Source organism: Eimeria maxima, genomic scaffold (assembly GCF_000499605.1).
Source record: "Eimeria maxima Weybridge genomic scaffold, Emw_scaff625, whole genome shotgun sequence".
Lineage (NCBI taxonomy): Eukaryota > Apicomplexa > Conoidasida > Eucoccidiorida > Eimeriidae > Eimeria > Eimeria maxima.
In genome coordinates this window covers 1,555-20,553 of record NW_013563917.1, presented here as the reverse complement: position 1 = coordinate 20,553, position 18,999 = coordinate 1,555, and the positions used below count along the sequence as shown (strand labels likewise).

At 48.0% G+C, this 18,999-nt stretch overlaps 5 protein-coding genes across 5 annotated transcripts in view; 3 read left to right on the top strand and 2 right to left on the bottom strand.

The window, feature by feature from the left end:
* Positions 1-294: 294 nt before the first annotated feature.
* On the bottom strand, positions 295-3,172 carry EMWEY_00039340 (C2 domain-containing protein, putative; the record flags this gene model as incomplete). Its single annotated transcript, XM_013478727.1, has 8 exons — positions 295-370; positions 616-807; positions 990-1,133; positions 1,563-1,699; positions 1,843-2,161; positions 2,337-2,482; positions 2,625-2,771; positions 2,990-3,172. 8 exons carry the CDS (start codon positions 3,170-3,172, stop codon positions 295-297), a joined length of 1,344 nt encoding a protein of 447 aa, XP_013334181.1.
* Positions 3,173-5,082: 1,910 nt separating this feature from the next.
* EMWEY_00039330 (hypothetical protein, conserved) lies at positions 5,083-7,616 on the bottom strand (the record flags this gene model as incomplete). The annotated part of the gene is made up of 10 exons (XM_013478726.1): positions 5,083-5,177; positions 5,361-5,458; positions 5,536-5,578; positions 5,634-5,735; positions 5,800-5,961; positions 6,691-6,786; positions 6,883-6,943; positions 7,068-7,181; positions 7,344-7,438; positions 7,604-7,616. The coding sequence occupies 10 exons, from the start codon at positions 7,614-7,616 to the stop codon at positions 5,083-5,085; spliced, it is 879 nt and encodes a 292-aa protein (XP_013334180.1).
* A 1,376-nt stretch (positions 7,617-8,992) lies between these two features.
* On the top strand, positions 8,993-9,811 carry EMWEY_00039320 (hypothetical protein, conserved; the record flags this gene model as incomplete). The annotated part of the gene is made up of 1 exon (XM_013478725.1): positions 8,993-9,811. One exon carries the CDS (start codon positions 8,993-8,995, stop codon positions 9,809-9,811), a length of 819 nt encoding a protein of 272 aa, XP_013334179.1.
* A 1,492-nt stretch (positions 9,812-11,303) lies between these two features.
* EMWEY_00039310 (EF-hand domain-containing family member C2, related) lies at positions 11,304-14,367 on the top strand (the record flags this gene model as incomplete). Its single annotated transcript, XM_013478724.1, has 8 exons — positions 11,304-11,498; positions 11,912-12,103; positions 12,266-12,350; positions 12,531-12,723; positions 12,878-12,963; positions 13,711-13,889; positions 14,008-14,088; positions 14,275-14,367. The coding sequence occupies 8 exons, from the start codon at positions 11,304-11,306 to the stop codon at positions 14,365-14,367; spliced, it is 1,104 nt and encodes a 367-aa protein (XP_013334178.1).
* Positions 14,368-18,123: 3,756 nt separating this feature from the next.
* Positions 18,124-18,999, top strand: part of EMWEY_00039300 (Chromosome I, complete genome, related) — a gene marked incomplete at both ends in the record, with an annotated part of 1,521 nt that continues 645 nt past the window's right edge. Inside the window, 2 exons of the mRNA XM_013478723.1 lie at positions 18,124-18,516; positions 18,663-18,930. Of these exons, the coding sequence (XP_013334177.1) occupies positions 18,124-18,516; positions 18,663-18,930 (661 nt within the window). The remainder of the gene's footprint in view (positions 18,517-18,662; positions 18,931-18,999) is intronic.

Below are 18,999 nucleotides of genomic sequence, written 5' to 3'. Positions count from 1 at the left end.
TATATATATATATATATATATTGCAAAAAGCACGAAGTACACCGTACCTTCCGAAATATGGGGCTTGTCCTTTCCCTTGGGTCTAAAAGCCTCACTGGAAAATAAAAGCTCTGATTAAACACCGGGCGGAGCGTATTTTCCCGTCTCGCCCCTGAGTTGACCATCCCATCCCACTTTACCTAAATGGCACTCAGGCAGCACAGCAGGTGGACAGCATATGCTTCGTACAAAGTGGCTCTAATGGTACAGGCTGCAGGAACTAGCAAGTGGAAAACAAGACAACCGAGGGCTTGCCTAGCATACCTTCACCATCGGGTTAGAACTGAACGAATCAGCATTGGCGACAGGAAGGTTTTCACACTTAAAAACTCTGTCGAAAGCGAGCGAACACACATGGACAGCAGTCAGACAGGTGGACAGAACGCCAAACGAGCACTAGCTTACAGACACAAGCCAGATGGACAGGCAGAGAGTGAGTATAGGAGGAAGAGGGCGAAACACAGCAAACAAGCGTGGGACAAGAGACAAAAACAGAATAAAGCACGAGTTCTAGGTTTCAGCCCATTAGGTAAAGAGCTGAGAATCCGAAAAAACCAATGGCGGTTGAGACCTCACCTCACGACAAGATACTGTTCTTTTAGGTTTAGCTGCGTTACAAGCGCAGTGCCTGCAACGGTCTGCATTGGTCGGAAAGGGACGTTCTCATAACCCAAAACTCCGACAGACCTCACGAAGCATCGAATATTGCCAATAATTTCCCCTTGTTGAAATTTGCTGGGGTTCGTAGTAAGTTTCTTGACGACTCCTCTGGATGCAAATCAATCAGCCCAAGACCAAACAACATATGCACGTAAGGAGAACTCACCTTGTCACTGTCCTCAACACGGAAATGGTCACCTCAGAATTCCTCAAAGGGCGGCTGACAACCTATGTATGTTGCACTCACCACCAGCGGCATGCTGACAGCCCGCGGTAGCGAAGAGACTTACCTGAATAATGGGTACGTCGTAACAGACTTCAGTGACATGATGCAGACGCCGAGTTGTAGCGGAGGGCGATACCACTGGCGTTCGAACTGACAAGCCACCTGTTGGCGCACGCATCTGTCCGCAAGACATGCATGCCGTCCTAACCTGCAGTACCCAAGGGTGCAGTGATTCCTCAGCAGAGGCGAAGATACAGGTATGGCTACATCTGTGGCTATGTTTTTCCTGAGGAACTAAAAGATCTTCTTGCCACCTCACCGTAACAACAATGTACTGATTACTAAGCGATGGAAGTGTGCCGCGAAAAGAAAAGAATCCAGCGTATGACCAGTAGTTGTTCTTGCTGGTATGCGTCCTGGCTACCGAACGCTGCGCTGACCTGAAACAGCAGTAGACACTCAAGCTAACTCAACCCATCAGCATGGCACGTATGGAGGGTCAAAATAACTGAGTGCGTAACGGTAAATGCTACAGTATCTCAGCTTAGGCAAATGACATTAGAAGAATCAGCCCACTACTCAAGTGCCAATTCAGCAATGCAAAAGAATGCGCGTGAAATACGTTGATAATCCTTACCTTCCCTGAACGGGAACATTGAGAGAGAGTGCCTTAGCATGCTGTTGAAGCTTCGGCGGCATTTTCTTGTCCGGCAGAAACCACCAACTGTCGAAAACCATGTCAATGTCAAACACCTCGTTTAGTTGAAGAGACACCTGCGCATCGACGAACCAGCCATGAACGCCGAGGCCTTCAGAGTCTATACAAGCCCGCATATGAGCATTCTGGAGAGGCTGGTCAACTTGGAAACGGAATCAACGACAAGCGGCACCTGTTCTGCATGTTCAGAACGACTTACCCGCATCTTGTGTACTTCGTAACTACGTTTGCTGCCTGGGAGTCGGCGTTTTAGGAGGAGCTGAAACTCGGGCTCCATGTCAATGATTTCCTTGAGGGTAAGCCGCGCCGAAGCGTAGAGACTATTGAACGAGAAGTCGCTTATTTTCCACTGCTCGACAGTAATGCAAAAGTTGTGTAGTTGGTTGTATGGGAGCAAAAAGACCTTCAACGGCCACACAACCAAAGGAGCCGCCAAAGGACGGTATTCCCCCGGCCCCAGTCTGTAACCAGGGGTAAACAAAAAGCGACGGCGTAAGGAACCTCGAATGACTCTCTTTCTGCGCACATTTTATCACATAAAGTGAGTCTAAGTTCAGAGATGTCGGGACAAATTAGGACCGCGGAGAAGTTCTGCAAAGGTCCGGATGATCATTTGCCCAGAAATGAAGCAGTCCAAAAGCAGATCCCACAGGCAAGCATACGCACGCATAAGCCTCCACTCACTATTCTTACCTGTTGACGTGCCCAAAAGTGATGGAGTAGAAAAAGTACTGCTCCTTTGTCTCGAGGTTCATGAACGAGTTGATGAAAAAGGATGATTCCCACATTCGCCGGCGGTCCATAGGGTCTAACGCCTTCGACCGACGTTCTCGCCTCAGCTGAAAAACATTCAAAGAAAGAAGAGCACTATCCGCCTTGTCCAGTGGAGCTTATCAATATTGCAGCAGCACAGCCAGTAGATCCGAGATTCCTGAATGGCCTTTGCTCCGGTTGTGTGATGCGGGAACCACGGGACCTCACGCGGTCAATTTCATCGAAGTCCTCATCGTCAAACTCAAACGTGCCTGAGCTCTCGCTGCTGCTGCTGGTGGTGCTAGTGCTGCTCTCCGAACTGCTGCTAGCTTCGCTGCTGCTGCTTTCGCTGGAGCTTCCGAATGTGGCTTCGTACTGCAGGCACGGCACTTCCGCATACAACACGCAGTCTGTGTCAATTCCATTTCGAATAGGAAATTCAAGACACTGACACTCCCGTCAAGTGCTGCTAGAAACACTCGCACAGGGGCAGCTCGAACGTGTTTGAAGCTTCCATCAGGAGGTCCGAAGCAGTATTGGGAGCTTTCGGAGCCTTTTAGCTACAAGCTACTTTCAGGCAGATCTCTTCTAACCTTTTGCCTTCCGATTTTCCTTCCGTAGGCGTCAAAGTCAAACAGTTGCACGCCTTTGGGTTCGTCCACAACCCCTTCGTCGTCATCTTCCGGCTCGCTTATTTTATCTCCAAGAATCTCCTCGTTTGCATTTCTCTCTGCTGCAACTCTCAGCTGCGAGACGTCTTCCCTGTCGTGATGCATGGTGGCCTACAGAGCCTGTTTCTGCCCCCCCAACGCTCTAGGGCGCATGCATGCTTGAAGTGCTGCGTACGCAGGTGTGTCTATGTAGACACTCAGCATCAAATGAAATAAAGTCAAGTTGTTGGTTTCTACTGAGTGAACGCCAGGGGATTAGGGTCATTAGAGATACGTCAACTGCTAACGCAAGAACAGTCGCGAGCCCATGCCGCATTTGCTGGCAGGTAGCCAAAACTGCGTTTGAGTTTCTCGTGGCCGCAACTCCGCTTGACAATTGCTCAATTCTATGAAGAAAATGTAAACTTAGTCGGAAAATCGGCCAACTAATTATAAAAGCTGGAGGTTAAAATATGGGAGCTGGAGGCTGCCGCGAGGCCCCCTGAAGTGCCACTGGGTTCGACGAGGCGGCTTCAGACAATCCTGTACACAAACGAATAGCCCCTATTGATCACACTTTGGTCAATACCATCATTATTTTCACTTGTTGTTACATTATTATAATTCCACAGAAGTTATATTTGTAAAGTCTGAAAGGAAGTGTACTGCGTGTTTTGTTTGCCGTAAGCGCGCCGGGGCAGTAACCAGTAACAGGCCTGTATCGTGTTTGCGCATTGTCTTAAATGGAAAGCGAACCCCATCCATACCTTCCCATGAAAACTATCTAATCTCTAGCTATTGCCCTGCATCACCAAATTGTAGCCATATTTATTATTTTGACTCGTAACATAGATGCCATTGGCTGCTTCTGCATAGAATCCCGAGCAAACGGTTGCCCCATTTGGTAGTGCCTGGCACTGCTCTCTACCACAATCAGGGCGTGCTCTGTCGTTTGAATAACGGAATACAAATTGAACTTATTGTTTTCTAGATAAGAAAATTTATTAAACTGCAACCTTATAATTAAGAATTTAACAGGCGCATGCTTACTTATCTTCTCAGATTTATACAGAGAAACGCTGGCCCATCGCTGGTCCGCCTGAAACAGGCTCTGTGCACTGGTACAAAACGAAACGTTCGCCACCGAGGCATCCTGGCAGAAGGAAGCGATGAAATAGAATATTAGAAACAAATAGAACCTGAAAAGTGTTTATAAGTAGATCTTATCTAACTGGCTTATTATGTTTTGTCTAGAGGCAATCGTCGCGCGTCACGCCCTCCACACCCAATGCCCCGACCCTGCCGAAAGGACAGCAAAGCCACTATCTGCCGTCATTCAGTGAGGAGCTTGGAAAACTAGGTGAGCGGAGTGTATACTTTATATGTATCGGCACAGGCAGCACGCAAGTAGCAGGCATGCAGCTTTTGGAATATGGGCTGACAACGCAAAACCATGGACATTCGGAACAAGAAGTGCGTTGTACTCTGTTATTCTTCATATGAGGCCTTAAAAAGAGTATGACACCTAAAATGCAGTAAAAATGACGACTGTTCTAAAGGCCATCTACTAGTGTATGCTGTTCAGTTGCGCTCGTTTGTCCGGCAGAATTGATCGTCTGCTCATCATCACTCGCTCATATCCTATTATATGATTCGTTTTGATACAACATGCAACCTTACATCTTCTACTAATCACACGTAAGCGTATAGCCTTTGTGTTGTTTCGTTACCAACAACCCGAACCGTCGGAATTTGCCTTCCAGCTTCTGTGAACCCTCCTCAACAACCATGCAAAAGAAAAGATAATGCAGCCCTATGATTAGATGTTGATGCCCTCCAACGGTTAGGAATAATACGGCAGTTCTTACTAGCTGTAGATGTATCTACAAAATAGTCGTAATAAACTCTGTGCAGGAAAGACAATAGAAACTGGCTTGCATTTGTACTTTGCTCAAGTGATATATTCTGCATGCTTCCCACAGGCTCTGTAGTGGTGAGGGACGGTCATATTCCTATAAGGTGGAGGGTCGCTGTCGTTATTGTATTTCTCCGGTGTGGTACTGCGTCTCCGTGGTGGCTTCTGCTGCCGAGAGAGCGGAGGCCACAAAGAATGTCCAGGTTGTACGCATGCCTGTATCAAGTAACCCCACTAAAGAAATCTACAGTGTCCTTTCTGGCTGTCGGCAGCAATTGCACAGTATCCTCCTGCAGCATGTAACAGCAACGATTTGTCTCATTATTCTCCCTTCCACCAAGTGCTTCGTACGACACAAGAGAGATTTGCGAAAGAAAAAAAGGTATGCAGCATCCCTACACCTGCGAGCTAAGTACGTATTTGGGGAGACCTCGGTGTGATTGAGCGAGGCCTTCTCAGCTCCATGCATGCATGCCTCTGTCGGCCTCAACAGAGAACTGCACGGTACACGCAGAAGGCAAACAACGAAATGCCAACTGCAACCGTCCATTCAGCAAGGTGGATGCGGGCCCACAAGGTTTCAAAGCACAGCGCCCGTTCAAGGGCGTCGGAAAGCGCTGCAAGCAGGGTCAGCGAGCGGAAGCTTTAGAGAAGGTGGAGTCTGAGTCTCACCTGCCATCTTGCGCACATTCGATTCAATGTATACATTTTTTGACTCGAGCTCTCGTGTTAAGGCTGCAATAATGCCTAGTAAACTGGCGACATCTATGTTTCCTGATGCTTCAACCATGAAGTATTGTGAGCTTGGCGACACACGCCTTTTTACCAGTTCACCCACCACGTCGTAGACTGTACTGCTGTTTCTCGAACGTATTCGAGATGGCTGTCGTCGTGTCCTGTTGTTCATCATTGGCTCGTGCAGTTTCACAACCAGCTCGCTCTGGTGCAAATTTTTCGTTGTTCCCTCCACAACCCCTGACACATCGGCGGTCTGCGGGAGCTGAAAATACGAGGGGTAAATGGATACTGGGAGCCTGAAGAATTGCGATGTACTGCAAAAATGGAACTCGCCTGATCCGCGGTGAGCGGTTCTGTCGGCCATGTTTAAAATTCCCTCCAGATTGAAAGATGACAAATGTTTACAGTTTGTTTACTGCTTCGAAATAGAAACCTTAAGCAAACTGTTGCGTTTCAGAAGCGAAGTTGCGGTTTCCTGCAGGAGTTTGTTGTTTGTCTGATAATGCTCCCTCACCCTCCGCTGTATGGACACACGCCGAGTAAGGCCAACACGCAAGCTGAGTGACCTCCAGTGGTTGTGCCGTGGTGGTGCCTACCTTTTTGCAGGAATGTCGCTGCAAAAGACACTATATTCACCAGAGAAGCCTACGTTACGAATAATCTAATGCTCAATTTTAACTGCTTTCGATTTGTTTTCACATGGCGTTCCCTAAAAAGGGATTGTAGTGCTCAGCAGCCAGTACAGGTCAAACTGGGGACAAGAGCAACTTCAAGCCATTAGTGCCAGCTTGCCATAGCACAAATGTTGACCTCAAGATAGTCACATGCACACCAAGAAATCGGATGAACCCGCAGGTCATTATACAATATTTTCATTTTCGGTAATATGCTCCGACGTACATTCCACAACACCCTGTGCAGTCCCCTACCTTTTTAGGGAGGGAAGCGCACAATGTCTTGCGTCTTCTCACAGCTGTTTGAAGTGTCTAACGGCTCAGAAGCTCAAAAAGTGCATCTACGTGTTCCTTTAAAACAGCCCTTCTCTCTTTCACAGTCCGATTAAGTTCCTCCATCTTCTTCGTTCCTTCTGCAACCACAGACAGCAAGCGCACCCCAATCAGCACAAGAAAATGCCGCCAATTGCACTCAAAGTTGCAGATGCTGCAACCTATGTTAGGCATACCGTCTCGGTCGACTTCAGCTCGTTTCGTGCGACGCATTCGGATCAGTCCACCTATGGTGCCCTGAGGTGGCACAAGAGCAGATGCAGTACAACTGGGGAAGTGGTGTCTGTGCATCTGTCTGGTGAGTCTTCTAAACAGTGTATAACCAAGAAAAGCATTTAAGATCTGCTCCTGTCCGACTTACAACAAAAAATATTGGGTGGATAGCCGCGGCAAGACCTGTGAAAAGGCCTGTGAGCATCATTTGTATATATTCGCTGCGGATCTCCTTGGGTGTCTGGTGGCGGAACATCGCGAGCTGTGCTACACATCGCAGCAAGTCTCAAAAAATACGTCAACCTCCATGATAGGTTTTATATATTACCTATATTTTACAGGAATAGAGCTTAAAAGTCCTCAATAAAGAGGTAATCAGCTAGAGGCGGCTGGTATCGGCGTTATTCAGGTCCATGCAGCTTACACGAGCCTTCTCCTGTCTTAGCTGCTCAATATGTTGCGCCAAGTCGCGAATGGCTGCCACTTTGGCATTCGCTTCTGCATGTTCAGGGAAGGCCTCTGCGAGACGCTGCAGCCCAAGCAAAGAAAAATATATTTGTGCACTAGTCGCCACGACAGAAGGCAGCACTACAGCACCCAGTCCAGAAACGCCATGTTCTTAACTCCAGGCGACTGCCGGGGCCTTAGCAAGCAAAGAATCTTGCCGTTTACATCCAGTGAAACGCAACACACACATTCTCAACTGCGTGCAGCATTTTGCAACCAGTGGATTCTGTCTGCTATGTCGGTGCAGTAACAGCCTGTGGCAGTGCAACCAACCCTACAGTCTCCAATATGTAGAGAGAGCCGGAATCTGCGCTTCTCTTAACTGCCTCTAAAGCAGATAGTACTTCGTCCTTGGACGTACGAGGCTGCGTAGACACCCTCAAGTCGTGGGGTAAGGTGGGGGTGTCTGTGTCCTTTTCTGAAGCAGAAAACGAATCATTCGCTGCAGCACCAGTAGCAGAACTGAGCTGGCGCGAAATCTGGATACTCAGTTGTTGTAGAGATACACCGGAAGTGCAGCTGAAGGAGATTCCGCTGCAGGGCAAGGCAGGCAGCCCATCGGCTGGTTTCTTGTTTCGGGTAAGAAATGCAGCAGTGCAACGTTTAAATTCCCTCGATGTTTCATACGAACTGCGACCTAGATTCCGTAAAGGTCCAGCAAGAATTCGCCTCGTCGTCGTGGAGGTGAGCCGTGTTGGTGACAATGCAGGAGCGGAAGAAGACACAAACGGACCCATGAGCAAAATATGTGGGAGCGACATCAAATATAGCCCTTCCTCCTTCCTGATACAACGCTGATTATAACGACTTACTAGAGAATTTGGTTTAAATGAAACATTCGACATGTAAACCGATCCGGCTAACGGAGGGTGGTGACTAATGCAAGATCGGCTGCAATGAATTCATGGGTGTGTTGTCTTCTACTGGCTCATAAATTGGAAACATATATTCCTTCAAAATTCACTTCTGTGGAGTTGCAGCAGCAGCGCGTGAATGACCTTGGCCGGGTTCAGTGCACGAGGCCCCCCAAAGGAGCCCTAAGGGCCCCCCAGACCCAGTTTGACACAGGTATTAAAGAATATCAAGAGTGTGTTTATAGTTCACTTCCAAGGACTTCTACTGTTGATTTAGGATTACCTGGTCGTAAGCTTGTCATGGAGGCGGCCTCGAAGCACAGCAAATCTCTGCAGTTGCCTTCAGCCGTTCTGTGACAGAGTCACAGTTGATATTGTTACGTCGTGAGGTTGATATGATTGCCTATCTTTGTGGTGACTTGTTTTAATTCACCATGAGAAGTGAGAGGAATTCGTATTTCACTTCTCTTCGCCTTCACTGCAGCTGACAACTCGCGTAAACGACAAATTACTCTCTACCTCTTCAACTAGTGTGCTGAGACGATGGGGGAATCGGCGTTGTTGAGTCAAGTATGTAATTTCGTTGAGCACCTGCATTTTCATGGGATTTAGTAGCGCAAGTTGTACCGGAGTTCTTAATCCCGTGCCAGAGCAGCTGTTTGCGGCAGAAAAATCTGCAGAGGCCCGCCACCCCCCTCGCGCCCCCATTCAGATGGCAAACAATCGGGAGCAGGCCCCTTACACGGCAGTTTGTGACAGCGACATATCTCAGCATGCGTCTTCTGGGCTTGAATTGAGCTGCAATATATCACAGCCGGGCCCTTCCAATGCAGACCCAACGGCTGTGCATCAGCCGCAGTCCTCACGGCAAGTGTATAGACAACTTTTTTTTGACTGTAAGTTACACGTGGTGCTTCAGAAGCTTCTGAGCAGGAACAGAACTGGAGGGGTTGCACCAGATGACGCTCCACCTGAGACGCGCGACTCCGCAGAACTGCAGCTCACAGACACAGAAGTGGCACGCCTGATGCGACAGCACCTCAACATTCTGATTTCCAGTCAAAGTGCAACGGAAGCGGAAGTGATAAAGGCAGCCAAGACTCTGGAGCAACGATTTGCTCAGCCTGCAGCAGACGCGTCGCAGTCTAGAACGATCGACGTGGAGATAAGGACAGATGCACGACCGGATTGGGATTCGTTTCGCCCCCGTTCATCTATTCATGCAGAAGGAGGGATACGAAGGGAATCACAAGCTGATAGTATGCGGCCAGCAAACTGTCAGATTAGCGAAACTGACTGCACACAGGAGAGCCAAGCCAGCTACCTAGAGCACAATATCACTGGGCTGCCTCTCTCACAAACCCAAGACGCACCAACCGCAGAGCAAGCGAGTAACTCCGAGTCACCACAGGGGCTCTTAGACAGCGCTTTTTTCAGTGCTGTTGGGGAAGAAGTGCACTATGCAGCCCCCGCCGAAGGTGGTGAGAATCCAAGGAAAAAGCTGTGCCGGAAAGTACTCCACAGGGTTTAGGGCTTCGGGTTTTAGGGTTTGGCTTCGCGAGGGAACCCCTACTTCAGTTTCAATGCGAGCAGCACTGTAGGAACGTGGCGGCAACGGTACAGTTTCCTATTTGGCGTTAAACGGCACCGCAATTTACCCCTTTTATCTTCTTTAATCACATTTTATATTGTTTCATACCATTTTAGCTATTTCGCCTCTGCGGGATTTTGAAGGCGTTGTCTGTTTGTGGCATTTCCTGATTTCATGGGGAAGTATACAAAGGGATTTGTGGGGGTTGCACTTGTCGTGGGTTGTGGTTCGCGCAAACCAACGTTGCATGCTTTCCCCTTTACATGACTACGTATTGTTTCGCCGTACACCGTACACTTGGCAGTTGTGCATTATAGCCTGCAGCAGCTTCAATTATCCTGCAGATTGTCAGCTTGCTGCTCTATGTAGCCATGGTGAACTACGAGGCAGAATTCACTCATGTGGGGTCTAAGTTGCGAATGTGGCTTTAGGATTGTGGACGTGTGTTGCCAAGACTTCCAGGTGCATGAACCGTATAGATAATATGTATCTGTCACAATAGTATACACACATACGCATCTATGCAGAGTGTGGTGCATACAGAGCTGTAGAGACTGTAGTAGTATTATTAGGAAGGCTTTGAGGAAAGGCTTCAAGACAGACTTAGTTCGCTTGTTCTTACTTACATATGGATGAACAGTATAGTGTCTGCCAACAGCTTTCGTGCATTTGCGCATACATACTGTGTGTTGTGCATAGAGACTCTAGGAGGGCGGGTGTGTGGAGTCGCCTCAAAACAAACTTAGTTCGCTTTTTGTGACTCGGCGTTTACTTCAAAGCTGTTGTTTAAATTCGTTCATCATTACGGTTACAATCAGGGAGCGACCGAGCGGCACTGGGTACGAACGCCAGGGGGTGTACGCAGGGCAGTGACAGTGTGGCGAAAACTACGGTGCACAACTTCGACTAATAGTTGCAGGTGCTACTGCTGTTTGAGAAAACAATTGAATTGCACATCTATTTGACAAGCCTTACCACGTCGATTGCTGATGTGACCGGCAAGAGCGGCTCGTGCGGCATGGACAGGCCGCAGCCCCTTTGTTAATCCTTCGAGACAAATGCATGGGTGGTGTACTACAACGAGTTCTTCGGAGACAAAAAAGGCTTTTAAGAGGTACTTTTTGCTGGAGAGTTGGAGGCAGGAGGGAGAGCTCTCATGTATTCCGGGCACAGCGGCGATCAGCTGAACACCTCCTGCTACTGGCAGCTGAGCTGGCCAGTAAATGCAAAAGAAGTACAGAAAGGGTTAATTTGCTTAGCTCCGTCAACTGCTACTAGATTGATTATTCCAAGTGGAACGAACTAAAGCAGTCTGCTCGGGCGGCATCCGAACGAGCTGAGGGAGGTGACCTTCGGGGGGTTCAGCCTTCGATCTGCAACCGCGATCAGATTGACACGCCTAGAGAAGGCAGACTTCAGAAAGCCCGGCAAAATGGATCTTCAGAGACCTTCGCTGTTCTCAGGTCAACAAGTATTTTCCCTCTGTGTACCATTCAGCATCAAACAGCAGCAGCAGCAACTGGAGCACTTCTCCCGTGAGAAGTATTTCAAAAGACAAACCCTCAACTACACAACATCAGGCAGACAAGACCGGCAGAAACCTCCACCTTTAGAGCTCACGGAACAGGTCAGTGACCCAAGATGTTTCTTGTCCTGAAGTTACAGTGAACAGTACAGCCACTGAAAGATGAAGATCGACGGACAGCGGCGACGCACGCAGATGGGTGTCTGAAGTTGCACTTAGGAATGGACGCTACTCAGTCATAGAGGTCAGGAGGACCGAGAGGATCACCACCTTACTCACGATGAAAGGAGATGTGCAAAAGAAGCCGCGCGCCGATCATACCGGTGAATGCCTCCTTTTACAGTTGTGGTGCCTTGCATGAAACTGGAATTTTCGAATTGTTGTGGTTCTTTAGCTGTTCACGTGCGTACTGCCCAACGAGGCTTGTTCTGTCCGCTTGTCCCAGGCCTAAACAAGAACCTGCATGGCTAAAGCATGACCGCCAAGCCTTGCGTTTCTTCGCTTTCTACCAAGAGCCTTTCAGCGGCAATGCAGTTGAGAACAGCAGACGGCGTTTCTGCATCATTTCCTTTTATCTAGAGGACGGAACTCTAAGCGTGTACGAGTCAACGACGGACTACGGTGAAACGCGACAGGGGCCTATTTTGAAACGGCACAAGATGCCGCGAGCAGACGGCAGCGGTTTTGTCACCTTCACAGATTTAAAGGTTGGCTGAAGGAACTGGGAGGGTATTTATTCATTTAGAACAGTGGGAGCTGAGAGGACAGTGGTGTGTGCAAGGCGTTCAATGCCTACGGAGGAGGGTGTAAGGCTTCCGGGCTAGGAGTGAGGGTTTAGCACTGAATGTACGCTGGTGTTGCCCATGCAGCTCGGTGCTGAACTGGAGCTATACGGTCGCGTCTTCTTGATTCTAGAGTGCGATGAATTCACCCGGTGGTTCTGTAAAAATGCAGGTAAAGGAAACATCAACCCTTTTATTCTCTGTGGGTATATTGAATTGACTACTTGCCTACTTATGGAATCCTCAGCAGTCTTATCCACTTATGTACGTTTCTTGTACGCTTGCGTTTGGTGAGAATCAATCAAAACTGAGCTAAATATGAATATTTTGTATCATCTGCAACTCGTCATAGGGCATGATATTGGAGACGCTGTGGAGCTGCCTGATGATACTTTCTTTCGGGCGTTTGTGATGAAACAAAGACCCAATTGTACACCGCCGCCAGCAGTTCTAAGCGAAATCAGAGCTGCGAGAGCTTTCGCAGAGGCATGCGGAGGCAACACCTGTTCCAACAAGCTGCTTGATCAGTACTTGCAGAACGACCGGTCTGATGCTCGAACCAGCAAGCGATTGCATATAACCACCTAACCGTTCCCCTTCCACTACAGGACTTTGCTAATGATAACGGGGCAGTTAGGAGGGCGCAGCTCGTTACGGGAAAACAGATCAATTGCCGTGTGTGCCTCTTCTGTGCTGCAGCAAAGTCTTGGTGTTTCACTGCTACTGGGAAAACCCGCAAAATTTTGGGTGCCGGACCTACTACAAACTGCACTATTTCCTCAGTGGTCAGTAGCCAATAGAAAGGAAATGGTAATGCTAATGGTTTTGTGGTGGCTAGATGGTTCTGCGAATTAGTTGTTCCTTGCCATGTCTTACTTCAAATTATGGCGGCAAAGCAATGTCAATCAAGACGCAGGTGCTGTCATTACAAGGTTTATACAAGTCGCACGATTTTACGTTTGTCCCAGTGTTCCAGTATTTGTGTTGCTCCTGAGCGTTAGATTTAGATACCCACTGTGACTTCCTACAGACGATTCGGTGGAGATTAGAATCAGTCCGATTAAAAACTCTGGCTACGACAACTACTCAACTTTCCTAAGGTATCAATTCTTTCCAGGTGTCCCCTTCAATAGTCTCCTACAAAGTAGTAGGCCCCTAAGTTTTCCGCTTTCAATGCCCAAAACGCCTGTTCTCTTCTCTATGGAACTGTGTGCCAAGCAGTGTCCAACCAGTGTAATGCACATATATCTCCGACCGGCCAATAGTAAATACACGTAGTAGGCGGGCGAGCATTTTGACATCTCTGAGCTCTACAGAGTATGCACCTTCACAAATATTATGCTTGTGAGTGCATATTGAATTTGGCATGCTAGATTTTTGCACAGGAGGGGGAAATTGCCAAAAAAGCTCGGCGAGTTGAGGTGGTCTGACTGTCAGCTGAGTCGAAGCGAATTTTACACGTGAGCACAACCTTCCCGAGAACACACAAGGAATGAGCTTTACAGCGCATTACAATGTGCTTTTGATGACAGCTAGTACTGAACTGATGAAAGGCTTAAATCTCAGGCCAGAGGACTTCACTGTGGGAAAGCAGATAGACGTCTATGGCCGCCAGTTTCATATTTATGACTGCGACGAATTCACGCGACAATTCTACCGCGAGTACATGAACACGGAACAAGGCCAAGAAATCATACCGGAGGAGAAAATTGTAAGAAGCAATACATATCCTGATACTAGCCGTTGTTCTTACAAAAAGATTAGTCTACAATAAGCTAATGCGGCACGTGATATCATCTTTCCTGTTATGTGGGATTACTCGTATACAGGAAATCCCCCCAGTCACCTGGCCTCCTCATGCCCTCGGCATAGGAACTGACGAGGACACACTTCAGTGTTGCACGCGTATAGTACGACTAAAAATCCAACACGCCTCGTGCCACCTCTCGCAACGCAGCTTGCGCATTCGCTTTCGTTACCTTTTCCCCCCTACCGCCAACGTCATCCTGTTGCTCAGCATGCAAAAATGGTTCGTACCATGCCGCGACAAATAAAAAATTACATGGTGAGACGAATGATTTCTTTTTGATTTCCAGACCCCTAAACGGCCCCATCCCAACGAGCGTGAGATTCTGTTTGGAGAAGATTTCATTCTCAACTTCAAGGCAAGCCAGCTGTCTAAAGCATAACCAGTTTTCAGCAGGGTTTTGGGAATGGAGAGGTAGCCGGCTGCTTTCCGTAGACAGTGAGCTTTTCAGGGCAATAGATCCTGGAAGATGTCCATTCACGAAATTTAAAATTTGGGTTTCATGTTTGTGGCTTCCCCATGCCTTGAACGTGGCCTATACTTCGACAAACCATGAAAACTGCAGGCGGAGTTAGTGAGCGCACGCAAAGAAGATGAAGGCAGGGAGTTCAGAATTTCGATTCGCGAGTTGACCGATAAAATTACCGTCTTTGAATATCAAAAACGCAATTCAGGCCACGTAGGGCGTCACGCGTTTGTACCAGCCCCTGAGAACACACGCGTAGAGAGTCTGTAGAATCAGGTGGACCAAAACCAACCTAAAATACATGCAGTGACCTCTGTTGAACTGAGGGGGTTGTGTGCATGCTTCTAGGCTGCTAGTGTCTGCTCTTGTGAGTTGTCAGTAGTTGACAGAGTGAATGCGATGCGGCTTGATTACAGGCTGGTGGCAAATTTTTTGAAGCCACCAACCTACAGAACCCACAAACAGCTAGGAAGTTCTCAGCCAGTGATTTCTTTGTTGGAGCTGAAGTTGTACTGAATGGTTACACATTCAGGATCATTGCAGCCGATGAGCGAACTATGAAGGTAAAGAGAGTTAACAGTCCCTGAGTACCGCAACACACGACACAAAGGCGATGAATGAAGCTGCCGGCCAAGGCACGTCGTAATGCGTTTAGCGTGACAAAGAAGTATATTTAGCTTGCCCGGACGTTGAGAACGCACTTCTGCCTGTTTTCTAATATTTTACTGTTTTAAGCATATGGAAGAACATGCAGATAAGTACCCCCGTGCAAGCCTACGAGGGGTTTGTGCCAAAGTGGCAGAAGAACTTCAAAAGATAAAGGTAAGAGGCACCTCTTGACTTGCCCATTCAGTAATGTTGGGCTGTGTCGCTGTTTCTGTTGCCTTTAGGCCAAACAGGTAGGTTAACATCAGATGCAAATGCGGGTTCCACTGTACTGCGAATGGCATGTGAATGCAGGTTCAATCAGGGGCTCTTGTGACGCTCGATTGCTTGAGGGAAAATCTGCGCGACTCGCTTTCCGTGAGTCGTTTAACCACCTATTTGGTGTGACGTCGTCAGTAGTACCCCGCAGCAGCCCGAATTAGATAGAAAGAAAGCGTTGGTAAGCAGTTCAAGCTGGGCTATGGTTTTGCAAGGTGAAGTTCTTGCCTTGTGTCCCTGGGAAACGTACAGGAGCATGAACTACTCACGCTGAGTAGAGCGGGGGCGGCGAAAACCGACGAAATGATATCCGTTAGTGCGGGCGGGCGCGTTCCTGAAGGCGGTTGCATCAACTTGGACTCCCTTCTGCAAGAACAGAACTGCACAGTGGCTTGTTAGTCGTGAGCGTAGAGACAGTCAAAGGCAACAGAAACAATTTGCAGTGGCAGCAGGGCCAATCGCATCAACTTCGTTGGAACAAAGTGAACACTAGCAAAAGCGGAAATTTACAGGGTTATGGTAAAACCCTTGACAAAATTGGCTGGTTAACCTCCCTTTGCTACCCTCCTGCATTGATACGCCTGCCTGAATCTACTTCCCCGCCCTGCACCTAAAAGAGAGTTGCTGAACTGTGCTTTCTGCCGCCTAAATTGCAGAAAACTTCTTTGTTTAAAGGAATAGCAGCTAATGCCCACCCGGCTTCTAATGGAGCTAATTTTCGCCAGTCGTAGGACATCACAACAGTGCCGTTAAAACCAAACAAGGAATATGCATACTCTCCCCTCCCATAGACCGGTGATACTGATTTATTGAAAGGCCCTTAAGCAAAAGCATGAATGCTAAGAAAACATGGGATTTTCAGGGGTGTGTATGTTGCCGGCTTCCACCCCGCGGTAACTGCAGAAGTCATCCGCAGATGGCATTTCATACAACAAACTGAGGGAATCATTTGGAAATGCTTCTACACTCTAGACTCAGCACCCTTTCCCCATGAACTCCTGTGCCGTACTTTACTTTAATACTGAGGGAATCTGGACTAGCACATGTTTAACAATATCGGTTTCATACCTCCCCCGCTTCATCTTCTGCATTCTCATAATAATGAAGTATAATTCAATAAATAATGCAATAGGCAGATGGATGGTCTGCGTGACTTGAGTTCATGCGTGCAATGATTCAACTACACGCAGGTGCCAATGAAAATGATGGACCAGATCGAGGCCAGACGTCAGCATCTTCATAGGCATGGCTCGCTGCCTTATTGTCCACTCTGTAATTGCTCAGAAAGGCTGTTCGAGTGGACCACGCATTCTTACAGCATAGACAAACTGATGTGTGCTCGGTTCAAGCGGTGTAAAACTCGCGCCTGTGCATTCGGCTGCCTGCGAACTTCGCCAACATACACTGCATGGTGAATTGGTGTTCACAAGTGTTTGCTCTCTAATGTATTGAAGAACCCTCTCATGAATGCTTATATCTAGTATGCAACTCTCCTATATATACACGCTTTTGCTCTCAAAACTTGAAATTGAGTGCTTACGCGTGGGTACGAGATGCTGACAGGCTCAGCGAGCCATCCAGCACACGCATACTCTAACAATAGACTATTTATTACTCAGAACACAAAAACCTTGCTGATTATAATAATGACTAATGTCTGTGGCTAATGTTGTTTGTTTTTGTTGGAGGCGCGTTGTTCCTCAGGGGCAGCGCGCGGTTGACTTAACCGCAGCAGTTGCAAGGAGACTCTCCTGACGAAAACGGAGGTTCGTGGAATCAAATCAACAGATGCGCCTTTAATTTGGCTTTCCTTCCGAAATTCAATTTATATTCAACTTCCGTATGTAGGAAATATTTCACTCTTTAGGCAGATCATACCTCCCGGCGCTGATGAGGCAAACGGTTCGGCAGCCCCACAAGAAATGGAGAACTTTGTACGATCTTAAGACTCCCTTCAACATAGACTCTAGTGAAGCTACAAAATATCCTTAATAATGACGCTATTAATATCTTTGCCCCGACATATCTGATTTCTCAATTTTCCGTAGTTTCTGAGGCTATCACCCAGGGTCGATGTAGTGCACGCGCACTACAATTGAGCGCATGTGGTAACCTTAAATGTCTAATTTCACGAGAGGGAAAAACAAGAAATATAAATACTTATATATTGGAACTTTTCAGATAGAAAAGAGGTCAAATGAGTTACGAGTGCACGCCCGCCTACACCCAGGGCTGACCGTGAGGCTAACGCAGTTGTCTTGCCTCAGACCCTCTCCGAGGGGAGGGAACCGGTCAATTCTATTATTCTGGGCTTTTCCTGGATAATATGGACACGAATATGTTTTAAGAGTGATTATTTCCTTATTCAAGTGGTATTAGCAGAGATTTGCTGAGTCTAGCTTATTGGTGCTGAGTGTGCAGCAGGTTGAGCTACTTAAGAGATACGTTGTAACAGCTGGGCCTGCTGTTCACTACAGTCGATGTACTAGCCTTTTCACTATATTGAAGCCTGCCCCAAGCTCCTGTACATGAATTCAAATCTGAGCCCTTCGTTCTGTTTCCCCTTGGACATGACGGCTATGTACTCCCTGCAAAACTCCCTTCTGGCGGCTGAAGCATCGTCTGGTTGAAGGGTCTGTCCACGACAGGAAGCATAGGCCACATGGAAGGCGGGGTGCTCAAAATGAGCTGAGCGTTCAGCGGTGGATTTTGGAGGGGAGGAAAGCAACATCAGCAGGTTCAGATATAATGCGCAGCCTTGTGCCTGTCCCCCCCGCAAGTGGGGAAGCAGGGCCGGTGGCTCTGGAATTGCCTCCCAAACCCATTCCGTTGCCTTTGATAGGCCAGCTAAACCCCTCAGCCTTTATCACCAATTTGTGGCTGAGCGTTCGTCTTTGTGCCCGTGGCTTTTCCCGTTCTGAGCTGCTGCTGATCGCGCGAAGCCTCCCCAAGTCGGAGCTGGGGCCCGGATCCTCTCAACCTGTTGTGTTCAGAATGCAGCGACCTGCATGCACTGCTCTATTGTCCCCCACGGGAACGCTTTCTATCATGGGGGGTATCACGAAAGAACAGGCGCTTTGGCAGGCCTACAGAGTGGCGTATAAGCTCAAGTACAGGGTCTGGTGGAAACCTGTGCTGCAGGTGCGCTTGGAGAACTCTGTCATGCATACACATGTATGAGTTGAAGTCCTCCATGCGTGGAGTTGCACCAAACGTTGAAACTTAACTGCTGTAGCAGACGCTTCTTTTTACTGGTGCTTTCTGCTCTAACCGTCTGCTTGCTTCAGAGGGAAGGCGAGTCCGATGCTGCAATTGTGGAGTACCTCTGCAACCCCAAAGTCGAGTTCAACCCAGAGGCAGCGTCTGTTTTGCAATTAGTCTGCCGCGTGGACTTGGGCGGATCTTTCCGCCCTGATCTCCACGCGGTGTTAGAGCACCCGCAACTGCGAACTGCAGCCATCGACACACGAGATGGCGTGGCAGTTCGGATCCCACAAATTCAAGAAAATCAAGAAACCTCGAACAACTTTTCTGGAGATGCGCCTGACGAGTTTGGTAAGGCGAGAGAAAAGGAACAGAGAAGAAAAAAGCCGTAAAAAAAAAAAAAAAAAAAAAAAAAAAAAA